The 13,469-nt window shown below is 45.5% G+C and overlaps 1 protein-coding gene across 1 annotated transcript; it reads left to right on the plus strand.

The window, feature by feature from the left end:
- Positions 1 to 9,199, plus strand: CYP2W1 (cytochrome P450 family 2 subfamily W member 1). The gene is made up of 9 exons (XM_009482978.2): positions 1 to 183; positions 2,548 to 2,710; positions 3,978 to 4,127; positions 4,238 to 4,395; positions 5,892 to 6,062; positions 7,080 to 7,221; positions 7,544 to 7,728; positions 8,354 to 8,495; positions 9,012 to 9,199. The coding sequence occupies exons 1-9, from the start codon at positions 1 to 3 to the stop codon at positions 9,197 to 9,199; spliced, it is 1,482 nt and encodes a 493-aa protein (XP_009481253.2).
- Positions 9,200 to 13,469: the final 4,270 nt, after the last annotated feature.

Below are 13,469 nucleotides of genomic sequence, written 5' to 3' on the forward strand. Positions count from 1 at the left end.
ATGGCTGCCTTCACACCCCTCTTCATCTGTGGGGTGTGCGCATTGCTTGTATCAGCTGCACTCTATGTTTTAAAAGTTTTTAAGCAATCAGCTTTAAATTTGCCTCCCAGTCCTTTTCCTCTTCCGATCATTGGCAACCTGCATTTGCTGGACATCAGAAGGCAAGACAAGTCACTAATGAAGGTAAGAACGAGCGTCCTTTGTTTCTAGGGTGTTGAATGTCAGCATGTGCCCATTTAAAATTCTCCTCTGGTGACAGTTCTGAGATCATTTTCAGTGCCAAATGCGTTTTTAAAAAACTGTGATGTTTTAAAGGCTTCAGAATGACCAAGGAAACTGTTAAATCCCAACTCTGCAGAAGGTGATGTTAAATATGAGCAGTGCTTATGTGACTGCTACTCACATCTTGAAAACTACGAGTATCTGCACCAGATCAGACCGATGGACCTAAATTTTGGCATCTTCCTTGTGTTGTGAAATACTTTAAAATATTTGAGTGTCCACGTAGACAAATTGAAAGAAGGATGCTTAATCGTGGTTGCCAAAATAGTTTGTATTCCTTATTTGTGTTGCCAGTTTTTCATGAGAATGGGAATTAATATAACACAGCCCGAAGAAGAGATGTAGAAGAAATCATTTGAAACAATGAATGACTTGGACTTATGCAAGACAAGGTTCTCTGTAGGAGTCACAGTTTCCTCACATCTGTCTTCCAGAAAATAGGGAAAATTTCAGTGTATTTCATCTCTCAGAGCCAAAAGGTGGTTCAGCGGGCATTCCCCGTGTCAGGACATGGGGTGTGAATAACCTGCACCTTACACCAAGCCTTTTAACATCAGGTTGCCAGCAGCCCTCTGACCTGCTTAGCATTGCATAGGGAAGAGGAGCTGCCTTTCCCTGTCTCATTCCCGTCACTGTGCCACGCAAGGGGCCTCTAAGATGCCTGTGGAGATGCACCTTCATCCTACACTAGCCAGCTCACAGTGGGCTCAACACGCAGAGCTTGGGAGGTTGTAAGCAGCGTGGACTGTGGTTCTTGCATCTGGCAAGGCCAGAAATCCTTCTGCAGAGGAAGGTAGAAGGGGTTTTGGGGTGGTGCATGGACGTGCTGGGAAGAATAAGCAAAGCAGAGGCTGGAAAGGAGGTGACCTGAGGACCCAGGAGGAAGGTGATAACATCTTAATGGAGCACAGACTTAGGGGAAGGTACTGGGCACATTGGCCTCACCGACGCCTCCTTTCCCCCATTGAACTACAGCATCCAGAAGCCAACTGGGAAAGGGGTCTGCTGTTGAAACCAAGCAGGAAAGGGGTCTATGGTTGCAGCCCAGGGGACCCTTTTGCCATCCTCTGCCCTTTGCAGTCTGCTCTGCCCTGACTGCAAAGAGCAGAGGATGGCAAGAAGGTCCTCTGGGCTGCACCTACGGGTGGGGTGAGATTTTGTATTGGGCTTGTGGAACTGCAGTAATTATCTGAAAGCTGGCTTGCCAGAAGACTTTGAAGGTATTAGCAAACAAATGACCTGGAGTAGAAAATCCTCCCTGAAAGGAGAATCCCTGAAGGATTTCCCCATGAAAGTTGCACAGTAGATGATGAAGCAACTGAAACATTCTTTTGAACAAATGATTGAAATCAGTGTCCTGCGAACTATTTTGTGCATAAATTCAGCAAGTCTGGCTACATTGCCGAAGCACTGATTAGGCTCTGCCTGGGTTACCTGTTTGCTTCGGTACAGCACGAGGGGTTGCTAAGCTTTGGAGCCTCCTCTGGTTTACATTGCCAGAACTAGTCTCCTTTTATGGGACACCAGGCTTGATCTCACGATAGCTTTATGCAGTTTCAACTCTGTTGCTCTCAGTCAAGTCTTAATTCCCTGTAAGGCCTGGCAGGACCATATTTGCGAGCCTCCAGAGAGCTCCTGCTACCCAGTATCTCAGATCTCGTTATAAAGTCCTGCTGTGCATTGGGTTGAAAACTATGGTGCAGCGGAAATAAAAAGCAGAATGTGTTATTTTGGTAATTTTCTAAGGCAAGTTGAAAGAGCAATGGTTTCTTATGCCTTCATATGTCCATCCTTGGTGAATCATATTATATACACCTTTGCATTAATTGCAACAAAGCTTTTATTTAACTTTTCATAATAAATAAGGACACTCCTGCTCTTCCATCCTCTTGTGGTGGACAGTAGCGTTACAGCCTGCCTGGTCAGCAGTTGCTCCATAGCCATCTGGCAGATCTTGGTGATGCTTTTATGCTGCTGTTGGTGCCCAAAATGTTTTGTTACCTTCTGTCTCTTTTAACCCACTGCACCAAACTGAGCTCAACCAGCTCAGAAAAACAGTGATTTTATGGAAGCTGTTGGGTTAAACAGACCAGTGTTTATTTGCTTTGATTCCTCTTTCATTTAAGTGTATCAGGGCTTTATCTCTGGCATCCCTCCAGCCATTCTGGCCACAGAAGGAGGAGGGAAGGCAACTCTTCATCCACCTCAGCAGGACATACCATTCCCACTGATGACCTCCACACTCTGATTTTTCTCTCCTTCTAGATTGCAGAGAAATATGGCCCTGTGTTCACCGTCCATTTGGGGTTTCAGAAGGTGGTGGTGCTGACTGGCTACGAGGCAGTAAAGGATGCCCTTCTGAACACGGCGGATGTGTTTGTGGACAGACCAGCTATACCCATATTCTATCACATCCAACACGGAAACGGTACTGGCAGGTTGAAAAGATAAGGATGTGCTTGCTGTGCTGTTTCTCAAATATGTTGTTTTAATTGCAACAGTATTTAAGAGTCTTGAACTGCGTCCTTATCATCAAGAGCTACATTCTGTGAGGTTTGGGGGAAGTTATTTTTTTTCTTAAGAAAAATACTTCTGGGGTTCTTCTTATTTGCCTTATCAGTTTTTTGCTTTTAGTGGCACTTGGGTCACATTTCAAGGGTTTTTTTTTCATGGCGCAGAGGGAAGGAAATTCTTTTTCACAATGTGAAGGCTGAGGTCCTTATGCAATCTCTTTTCTACAGTTACTGGGAGTTCAGACAAAGCGTGGATCATGCATGACTCATGATAAAGACTGCAAGAACTGGCAAGAGTGCAATAGCACGGGCTGTTTGTACCTCAAACAATTACTTCTGTAAACAGATTTTTGGCATGTTTCTGAACTGCATGTTAAAAAGTAATACATTGCCCAAGACTAGACAATCCAGGGCTGAAAGGAACAGATTTGATGACCTAATATGTATATAATGCATACAGCGCGTGTTTTTTTTTTTTTTTTATCTTGTTTTCAAGAGTGAGGCCCAGTGTGAGGAAGGGTACACTCCTCTACTTTCCCAACCACCATATGAAGATGTAGACTGTGTTCAGCCCTGGAAGCCCTCCTATGAAGGGAGGACTTCTGAATTGTACCCAAACACCTCTGTGCCCTCTTGGCTGAGTACTTTTCTTTGCCAGTGGCGTAGCCAGCTGGGGGGGTATTCCCCAGCTGTAAGCCAAGATGCCTCCCTGACACCCCTCCTTGTCCCCCTGCACAGTATACAGTCCATCCTCTAAAATGCAAGTTATTCAGTGAAATCATTTGTCCTGTTCATGACAAGGATAGAGTGGTGTCATCTGCTCTGAGCCTTGCTCTCTGAAACAGCTGGCTCGTTTTTCTAAGGAAAAACAAGTCAGCCTGAGACAAATACCACACATAGAGCTTTATACTGTGTATGACTGCAAAGATACAAAGCTATAAACAAGCCAAACCCAGAGCTTTGGTGTGAACAGCACCTGACTGTTTAAAATATTACCTCCTGCCCTCCTGAACCTACCTAGGGTGGTGCTTTCCCAAGCCAGCCCCCCTACAGAGTCCCCCAGTCCTCTTCCAAGCACGCTCCACCAGGTTGCAAAATACCTGTGCTCCCCAGCTGTGCTTTTGGAGTTTCTGAGCGAATCCCATACTGCCTCGGCAAACAGGGCATGCAATCTCTCCGCAGGTGTGTTCTTTTCTTCTCAAGAGCTCTGGAAGGTGACACGGCGGTTCACCGTAGCCACCATGCGGGATCTTGGCATGGGGAAGCATCTTGGAGAAGAAAGGATGCTTGAGGAGCTTCACTTTCTGATTGAGTTGATCAAATCCTTCAAAGGTGAGCTGGAGACGGCATTGAGTGTTTCATGCTACTTTACAAAGCCACTGTGAAGACCTCTGGGTTGCTCCAGAAATGACCAATACAGTTATGATTTTGTTCATTTCTAGGTGGACCTTTCCAATTACAGCTTTTGAATATGGCCCCCACCAACATCACCTTTGCTATTCTCTTTGGGAAAAGGTTTGATTATGAAGACCCAACGTTTCTCACTCTGTTAAGACTCATAGATGAAGTTATGCACCTTCTTGGCTCTCCATTCTTGCATGTAAGTTACATGTAATCCTTTGTGCTGAGATGCTCCAGCATCTCATCAGAGTTGGTAGGTCAAGCCAACTTACTGGATGGTTTTGGAGAAACTTTAGGGTACTGAAACATAAGAATCATAGCATGGTTTGGGTTGGAAGGGACCTTTAAAGACCATCTAGTCCAACCCCCCTACCATGGTTTTTTTGTCAGTATTTGTCCAGCAGAACCCAGAATAAAACACAAAATGCCAGCATCCCCTACTCCCTAGTATTTCTGGTCCAAAGAATGCTCAGGTGGAAGAGACAGGAGGGCATCAGGTGCCTCTTGGAGGGCATGGCCAGAGTTTGTTTCTTTAAAAACACACCAGTAATAAAACTATTGAAATAAGGACTCTGTTTATGCAGGTACAAAGAAAAATACGCAGGCTCATTCCAGTTATTTTCTGCTGGATGCTGTGTGAACATCCCGAAAGTAACCTCTTGTCTTAGGGACAGTTGCACTTGTATTTGGAGGTTACTAGGTTTTGGTCTCTTGCTACAGTTTAAGAAACTAGTGAAGTTACAGAGTAGAAGTGCAAAGTACAGAGCTGCAGACATTATATACGGACCTCTCGTACCTCCTACCGTGGCATTAAATCAATACCTGCTCAACGGAGCTGCATAAAGAGAGTGTTCCAACTAAGAGGCTCTCATCTGAGCCAAGAGCTCTTGTTAAACTTAATCCTCCATCACAAGGAATAGAGTATTAGTTACTTAAGGTAATATTGAAACGGTCATCCAAAAAGCTGTTAAAAAAAAAAAAGATACTGATGAATTTATTACCTGAATGAGAACTATTTACAATAGTTACAATTTACAATAATACAAAATCCTTTTTCTTTTAATCTTTATGGCAGGTTTAGTTTTTGCAGAAAACAGAAAAAATTATAACCAGTTAGCAAGAGCAAGAGATTTGTGAATCTTATTCTGCAGCCAGTTTATTTATAACATTGAGAAATGGTGTAAGTAACCCCCCTGCTCATAAAATGCAACTGTTTATTGTGCTGTGAAATTTAACGATGCTGAGAACTGAGTGTAATTGATTTATAATTCATGTGAAAGTTAAAAATGATGATCTAACAACTTTAAAACATAAGTATTTTGGCTTGCTAAACATTTGGAATTGTCTTTGCGTAATGCATAATGCTTTATCTTTTTGCTTTATTACCTCTTTAAAAATGTAATTTCATTGTTTCACGAGTTTACTATCACTTTCCCTTAATTGTTTTTTTTAATTCGTGTTTATAGGCTCCGTCTAGACAAGTCTGATAGGCTCCATTCATTTCTGTAGAGAATTTTTAATAAGAGGAGGCATTTTTATACATTAAAATTTTTTAGTTACCAAAAAAGAGACTCCAATCACATGTCATTTGGTTCCTCACATAAATGATTTCTCCATTGTGATACCTGAGTTTTACAAGGTAATGGTTGAATTTTTTTTTTTTCTGTGATTTTTTTTCCCTTTTTTTCTTTTTAGTTATTTAATTTCTACCCATTCCTTGGATTTCTCCTCAAGCCTCACAAGATGATACTGAAAAAAGTAGAAGAGGTGTGTGTAATCTTAAAGAAGTGCATCGAGGAAAGCAAAGAAAGTATTAACGAAACCAGCCTGAAAAGCTACATTGATGCATTGGTATTCAAACAAAAGGTATTTTAACAATATGATGATTCTTAGTGTGGTATCTTACATAGAGATGCTCTGTGTTGCTTCTCTAATGAACATGCTGTACTATGGTCTATATGAAAATATTTACATTTTGGGTAAACATTCTCCTATTTTAATATGTTAAATACTGCAAACTGAAGGAAAAGCAAGAAATAATTAACTAGACTGTATTGCGTGAATGTCTAAAACTTGTCCTTGGGTGTCAGCTACAGTCCCTTCCTTGCTGGAGAGGGAGAGAGAGGTAATGTCATTTTTCCAATGCACTCCAGGCAGACGCATCCCTCCCTATGGGCATGGGAAGAGGCAACAGATTCCCAGTTGCAGAGATGCAGAAGTTCCTATTGCATTTGTGCAAACACATCACCAGCTCCCACAGTGGATTTACCAACAGGAATGATAGTGTGGGAGTATAGCAAGGAAGGATTAGTCTGCATTTGCCCCTTTTCTCCAAGCGTTTGCATCCGTGTACTTGAGATGAGTGGTGGGCAGGACGGGTACTTGGGCTTGACGCCTTGCGCGAGTGCCTCAGCTGTTGTACACAGGAATGGGCTAAGTGTTTCCCATCAGCAGCATGAAGCAGGGACAGCAGAGTTGATGTGCCAGTGCTGTCCTGGGCTTTCCTGCAGCTCTTAGAGGGCCTGGCACACACCCGGATAAGCCCCAGCTCCCTGGCTCAGGAAGGCGCTGTCCTGCACCTCTCAACAATTATTCACCTTCTCAGGATCCACAGGCAGGGGATGGAAGTCCTCAGTCAATCAAATAACCACTGCCCAGAGCAGATAAATGTCATGTGATGTTGGAAAATACATTAATTTGTCCATTTAGTTCAGTTTTTAGGGACAAATTCTCGAGTGTGAAAATATTTCTGCTGAAAACTGCACCTTGGCACTTTTAATTCGCATGCATCACAGTGCAATGTCTCTGAGGACTAGGTTACCCATCCTACTTCTCTCTTTCCATGCTAACAGCAGTGGTTTTTCTCTTTTCATTTCCCTGAAGGAGCAAAATAAAAGCAATATGCTTTTTCATGATGCGAATGTATTGGCCTCAGCGCTCGACCTGCTCATGGCTGGCACCGAGACCACATCCGTGACATTGCAATGGGCCATCCTGCTGCTGATGAAGCACCCTGACATTCAAAGTAAGACACCTTTATGGTTTTCTTTTTCTTACCTAGGGTACTGAAGTGCTCTGCAGTGACTTCATAAGTGCTGCTCCCCTGTAAAACGTTGTAGCCTCTCATGCACCAAAAATCTGAGCATCTGGAACATGTTCACCTCTGTCCAAGCGTGGTATGTTGCCATTCATGACCAAAGGATCTGAAGGGTTGTTCTCTCTCTGCTCCCAGGGGCCGGGCAACCTCCTGCCCTGGGGTAGTCCAACCAACTGTCAGCACGAGCTGGGATTTGGAGGTGCTTTACCACTGAGGGAAACTTACTTCATGCCTTTCCTTCGCCCTGCAGAAAAGGTGCACGCAGAGATTGAGCGAGTTCTTGGCCCTGACTCCTTGCCTACCTTTGAGGACCGGAAAAACATGCCATTTACCAATGCAGTGATCCATGAGGTGCAGAGATTTGTCACCCTCCTGCCACATGTTCCACGGTGCACCTCTGTTGACACCCACTTTAAAGGCTACTTCATCCCCAAGGTACTTGCTGCTCTCCAGAAGAAGAGGGGGTGGGGGGTGGTGCAGCACATCAGTGACCCACAGGGCAAAATGTCACAAGGAGTGGGGGAGCTTGAAGCACAGGGATTGCGATGGGGAAGAGCCAGTTCCCTAATTCCCCATCTCCTCTACATCTGATGGCAGTGTGACTTCAGGGTTATGCACACAGCTTCCCATTTCTCGTAACTCAGTCTTCATAATCTGGAGTCTGTTCTTTATTCTCTTCACTCTCCATTGCCATTCATGCCCTGTAGGGCAGTTCTGCCTCTGGTGTACCATGGCATTGTCTCATTGCCTTGCTTGAGGCAAGCAGAGAGCAGCTGGGCAGGAAGAAAGTCTGGCCCACGCCTTTCTTCTGCTTCATAACTCAGGAACAGCCAACAACCATTGTTGTTTAATCACATATTAGTCAGTACTTCCAGTGAACTGGGTATCCACACTAACTAAGGGTCCAACCATCATGTACAAGCCCAGAAATTAGTTTTTCAGAGGTAGAAGCTTGCTTGCAGACAGAGACTAAAGGCAGGAACGGTTACGTGGGTGAATGGGCAAAGCCAGAAGTTTGCTACATCCACACGTAGTAAAGCAGAGTGTGGTTGTGCTGCAGGGAACAACAGTGATTCCTCTGCTCACCTCTGTGCTGATGGATAAAACGCAATGGGAGACGCCAGATGAGTTCAACCCCAACCACTTCCTTGATGCGGATGGGAACTTTGTAAAGAAGAAAGCGTTCCTGCCCTTCTCCACAGGTAATGCAAGAGTTTGATCCTGCACAGGGCACCGAGTTCCCAGTGCCCCTCAGAAGATATTAACCAAGTGGCAGGGTCCGAGCCTCTGTTGGGAACAGCACAGACATCAGTGGTGGGGATGGTTTAGAAATATCTGCCCTGGGTTTTGATGACTTGCAAATAGCCCCTCAGCCCACACTGGGAGGCACACCAGGTCCTGGTGTTTGAAGACACCACTGGGACCTACAGAAGACTCAATGCCTTCAAGCAAGAGTTCAACCTTCCCTCTGCTTTGGGAAGGCCAGTGTCTAGGGTGTCCCAGATCAATTCCTTGCAAGCTCAGAGTGAAACACCCCTGTTCAAATGCCTGTAAGAGACCAACAGTGATGGCTGCTGAATATCATGCCACACTGTTTTGCATTTCTGAGGCCTATACTGTCCCTCACGCTGTTGTTACCAAGTAGTAGGGAAGAAGTGTCGGGCTGAGCCACCACTTACCCAGTCACTCCACCAACAACCATGCTTTTGGCATTGCAGGGCGGAGAAACTGCATTGGAGAAAGTCTTGCCACGATGGAGCTCTTCATCTTCTTCACAGGCTTGATCCAGAAATTTACTTTTAAGCCTCCACCTGGGGTCAAAGAATCTGAGCTGAACACGACTGCAGAGGCTGGATTCACCCTGAGACCCCATCCACAGTATGCCTGTGCTGTGCTACACCAATAAGCCCAAGGCTCTGAACTGAGAAAGATCCACATAATTGATTTGTGCAGAGCCTAGCAGATGCACAAAGGAGAAAACAGATCCCTGTGCAGTAGATACAAGTAGTGTCTTCTTACTCAAAACCTTGCAAATACTACTATATGCTTAACGTATCTGGTGAACAAATATTTTTCTAAGCAGAGGAGGGCTGGTAGGTAAGGTTACCTGGAAAATCCCAGCCAGATACATGACTGGAAATGACAGGACTGCCACTACCTTACACATCAAATACACACCGTAAGGTAGTTATTCTAGTTCTAAGCTTCTGGGAGAGGATGCTTCTCAAGAGTGGATAATTTCTTCACTTGGAGAGCAATATTAGAAACAAATGTTGATCGTTGTCTAATCCCTGCTTTTTTCCCATTCCCTACTGCATGTGGGATAAATTATTCACAGATACCTGCTCTTTTCTGTGTCTGATGGATGCTCTTCCAACACCTTCCAGACTTCTGGTTTTGAATCCCAGATGCCAAACCCTGGACTTTTTAGGTTCCCCTTGCTCTGAGGGACCTCAGCACAGTTTCTTGGGAGTCTCTGGTCCTTCCTGTGTACTGGCTCTGCTATGCCTGCACTGATGTGGGGCTTAACAACTCTTCCCAGACAAATGAAGACACTCCCCTCCCCAACATTTTTGCAAGGGTAGCTCAGATACATAAGCACAACTTCTTTTCAGAGCACCATGTGTGAACAAGCAAGCATGCAAACATTGCAAAGATGCTTCTAAAATGCTCTTTCCTTAAGCAGCACAGAAGCTGGGCAGATCCGGGCAAAGTGACAGAAAACCTGTCCATCTCCCCTTTCCTTACTTCTCCCGGGTTTCTGTGAGATTTGTCAGGACCCTATGTCTTCCTGATGTTCCCATCTCTTCTCCTTCTCCTCTGAGATGACTAGAGATGGAGCCTCACCACAATCCCTCACCAGTAAAGGCAACAGGACTCTTTCACAGCAGCTGGCTTCTTCCTTGTTCTGAAATGTTGAGTGAAGGAGCTGATAGGACTGCAATGGGAGGTGGGTCGAGCCATTGCCCCACAAAGTGTTTGAGCTGGTTAACCCCCAGGAGGAATCCTAGTCTGCTGTAGGATGGGGAGGAGAAAATTCCTCCTGTTGCCTGCATACTACCTGATTCTTCCAGGTTAATGGTAAATAAATAGTGCATATGTCTTTGCTCCCAGCCTTGCTCTAAGGCGAATGCAGTTGGACTGGGGGTGCATAAAGTCTCAAGGCTTAGCTCTGCCCTCCTTATACAGCCCTAATTTGTGGCTGGCAGGGCGTTTTACCCCAGTAAGGACTGCAAGGCTGGGCTGTTTGTGACTCGGAGGGATCGTGGTGCCATCTCGTGGCAAAAAGAAAATAGAAAGTATATTCTGCACAATGCTGATTGCTCTGGCCAGTGCGCAGAGGGGCTGCAGATACTAGGCAGCCCTCGTTTTACAAATCTTCACAGTTGCTGCAATCCTTGCACCTGATCATTGCCCCTCTTCGAGCAGGAGCCCCTGGACCCAGCATCATGCAGCGCTAGGGATGGCAGGCTGGCTTGTGGGACGTCCTGCCCAGCCAGCTGCGTGTGGCATGAGCCACAGGCAGAATGTGAGTTGGATTTGTTCAGATCTTACTTTGAAAATCAAGCCGCCTGTCCTGCCCTGAGATGTTTGCCTTCATTTCAGGTCAGTGTGTTGCAAGGCACAAACATGTCTTGCAGCTAGAGGGAAGACCCTCAGGGCCACTGGGGAATGTGGAAATTGTATTTGCACCCCTGAGAGCCAGTGTTTTCTGCTAGATAAATCTGTAGCTGAGTCATAATCAATGTTCTGCCATCATTTGGCTGAACAAAAAAATGGGAGGCAGGCACTTTCTTTTGCGGAGATATATTCAGCTGTCTAATTCAGTATGCTGGGGAGTGATCATTTCTATCCATCTGCTAACACAAGCACAAGTAGGATGCACTTTTCAAAGGAGTTAAAGAAACCTGTTTTCCTTCGATGTTTGCACCTGGTAGGTCATGGCTCTTGTTGAGGCATGGGTATCGTGCAGTCTGCTGGATTTCTGTACACGGCCAGCACTGCCGCAGGCTCTGCTCTGCCTGCCAGGGAGTGCCAGTGCAGAAGGTGATGTCCAAAAGAACAGGCCCTGAAGGCTGCTATGCCATGTACAAAGGGATCCATCTCTCACCTTTGAAGCCAAGACCCTGAGAGCCCATGGCAAGGGGTCAGGTCTGAGGTTCCACCAGTGAATTCATGCAGATTTGAACCAGCCCAGTTTTGTCCCCTGGAACACTAGATTGTTGCCATATCTGTCTTTTGAGTTCATGTTACATTTGGAAGGGGCTACAGCAGGAACAGTCCCAGCCTCTCTGAAGCCAAAGGCAAAAGTCTTTTTTTATTTCAGCAAGGCCAAGACTTCCTTCATTTAGTTGGTATGTGGCTTGTTCCTCAGTTGCTTTACCTGTCTCTCCCTGCCTTCCCTGAAGAAGACCCCATCCTGCTGCCACCACTCCTTAACAGTGACATTGCCAGCAGGTGATGCTTTGGGAGAACAAGAGGTGAGAGGCTCAGGGTCCAAGGCTCTAAGCAGAGGGACAGCATCAGCATCATGATGTGAAGCTGTGGTGGGAACCTTTCATTCAGCCTCTGCAAGCAAGAGGCAAAGACAAAAAAAGTGAAAACCCAAGGCTATCCCCAGGACTGACTAGTAGCCCATAGCTGAGCACAAAGGGAAGCTCTTTGCCCTGGAGAAACCACTCTGCAGATATAGAAGGTCTCCTGTTGAGCTGTTTTTTAAGTAGGATCAGGGTATGCAGAACCTGTGAGATACAAGTATAATTTACACCATTTGTTGTCAATCTGGGCTCAGGATCAACCTTCCATAGCATTTGCATTTCTGTGTAATGCAAAGTTGGGTGGCGGGCATATGAAAAATAATGAAGACATGGGATTAAAACTTTATTGGGTTCCCATGAAGGGGGAAACAAACAATATGATAAAGCACGTGATAAGATAATGCATATGGAGAAGTGGCAATTCACAGGCGGGTGAGTGGATAAAAAAATTGCCTGAGCTATACATCAACTGGAATAAGATTGCAGAATATGATGGCAGATAGGAGTGCTACAGACAGGGACAACAGCCAGACAAAGCTACAGAGGAAAGGAAAACAACCAAAACCAGGTCTCATCTAATCCCCGATCGCAATTCTCCTTGTGTGTGTGTGTGTGTAATACAAGCACTGTGAAATTAGACATCATCTGCAAGGAAATTGCATGGCTGGTTCCAATGGCCAGACCATCCCAAATACCAGGTTGACTGCAGATGTTGGCTCTTAACATTACCCAGGAGGTCTGAAGAGAGGAACAGTGTTTGCTCCTATTTAACAAGGTCAGGAAAGACAGAGATCCATGAACCTAGAAATGGATCTCGTTTATTTTTCTGTACCATTAACCTTTCGTGATTGGTTGCTGGTACAAATCTCATGTGGCCTTATGATTTAGACTGCAAACTTAGAAATGTAGATCTTGTTTCATTCAGACTATGAAGCAGTGTTGAACTTGGTGGTAGCAGCACTTGCTTATCTAAACAGATTTGCAGACTCTGGGGCATCTTTCAGGACACTCTTCCAAGGCAGAGATAACTGTCCTCAAATCACATGAATCAATCTGTTTTTTCACTCGCAGTGTTTGACTTGGCTGCCTAGGCTGGTAGGATTTTGCTAGAGGCTATGGGTAATTAGAGAGCTTGGAAAAGTTCAGGAGGTACCTATGGATGGTTCAAGTGTGTGTCCCACAGTGTATTTCTGTGGCTTCCAGTAAACAGCAGTGCATCTTTCCTCAGGATTTTGGGCAGATTTCTGTGACAGTATGAACCTCACTGCTTTGCCGTGGGAGCCGGGGTGTCACACCTACTACTCATGGGCCGCATCCCCTTCACCAGACCACCTGCTTGGCCCCTCCATTGGCTCCATGCATGGTCTGTCTTGAGAAGAGGTGTCTGTTTGCCAACCACAGTCATGGTTTCTAGCTGATCATACGCGCCTCCTCCCAGCATGGGAGCAAAGAGGCAGTCAGCAACCTATGGGGCAGATGTAGCAGTGGGGAGCAGTGGAGTGGGACTGGATGGAGACAGTGGGAAGGGGATGTGAAAGAGGGCGATGTGGCAGGATGGGGGGTGGCGAGCCCTAGCATAGCTAAGTTTGGTCTAAGCAGCTTCCCGACTTGTTGGGTTGCTCTTCAGCAAGGCTGTGG

The sequence above is a fragment of the Pelecanus crispus genome, chromosome 11 (assembly GCF_030463565.1).
Source record: "Pelecanus crispus isolate bPelCri1 chromosome 11, bPelCri1.pri, whole genome shotgun sequence".
NCBI classification, from domain to species: Eukaryota; Metazoa; Chordata; class Aves; order Pelecaniformes; family Pelecanidae; genus Pelecanus; species Pelecanus crispus.

Coding starts and splice junctions, on each gene's coding strand:
- CYP2W1 (XM_009482978.2), top strand. CDS start 1: ATGGCTGCCTTCACACCCCTCTTCATCTGTGGGGTGTGCGCATTGCTT. Junction 6,063..7,079: donor CATTGGTATTCAAACAAAAG/GTATTTTAACAA, acceptor ATTTCCCTGAAG/GAGCAAAATAAAAGCAATAT. Junction 8,496..9,011: donor GTTCCTGCCCTTCTCCACAG/GTAATGCAAGAG, acceptor TTGGCATTGCAG/GGCGGAGAAACTGCATTGGA.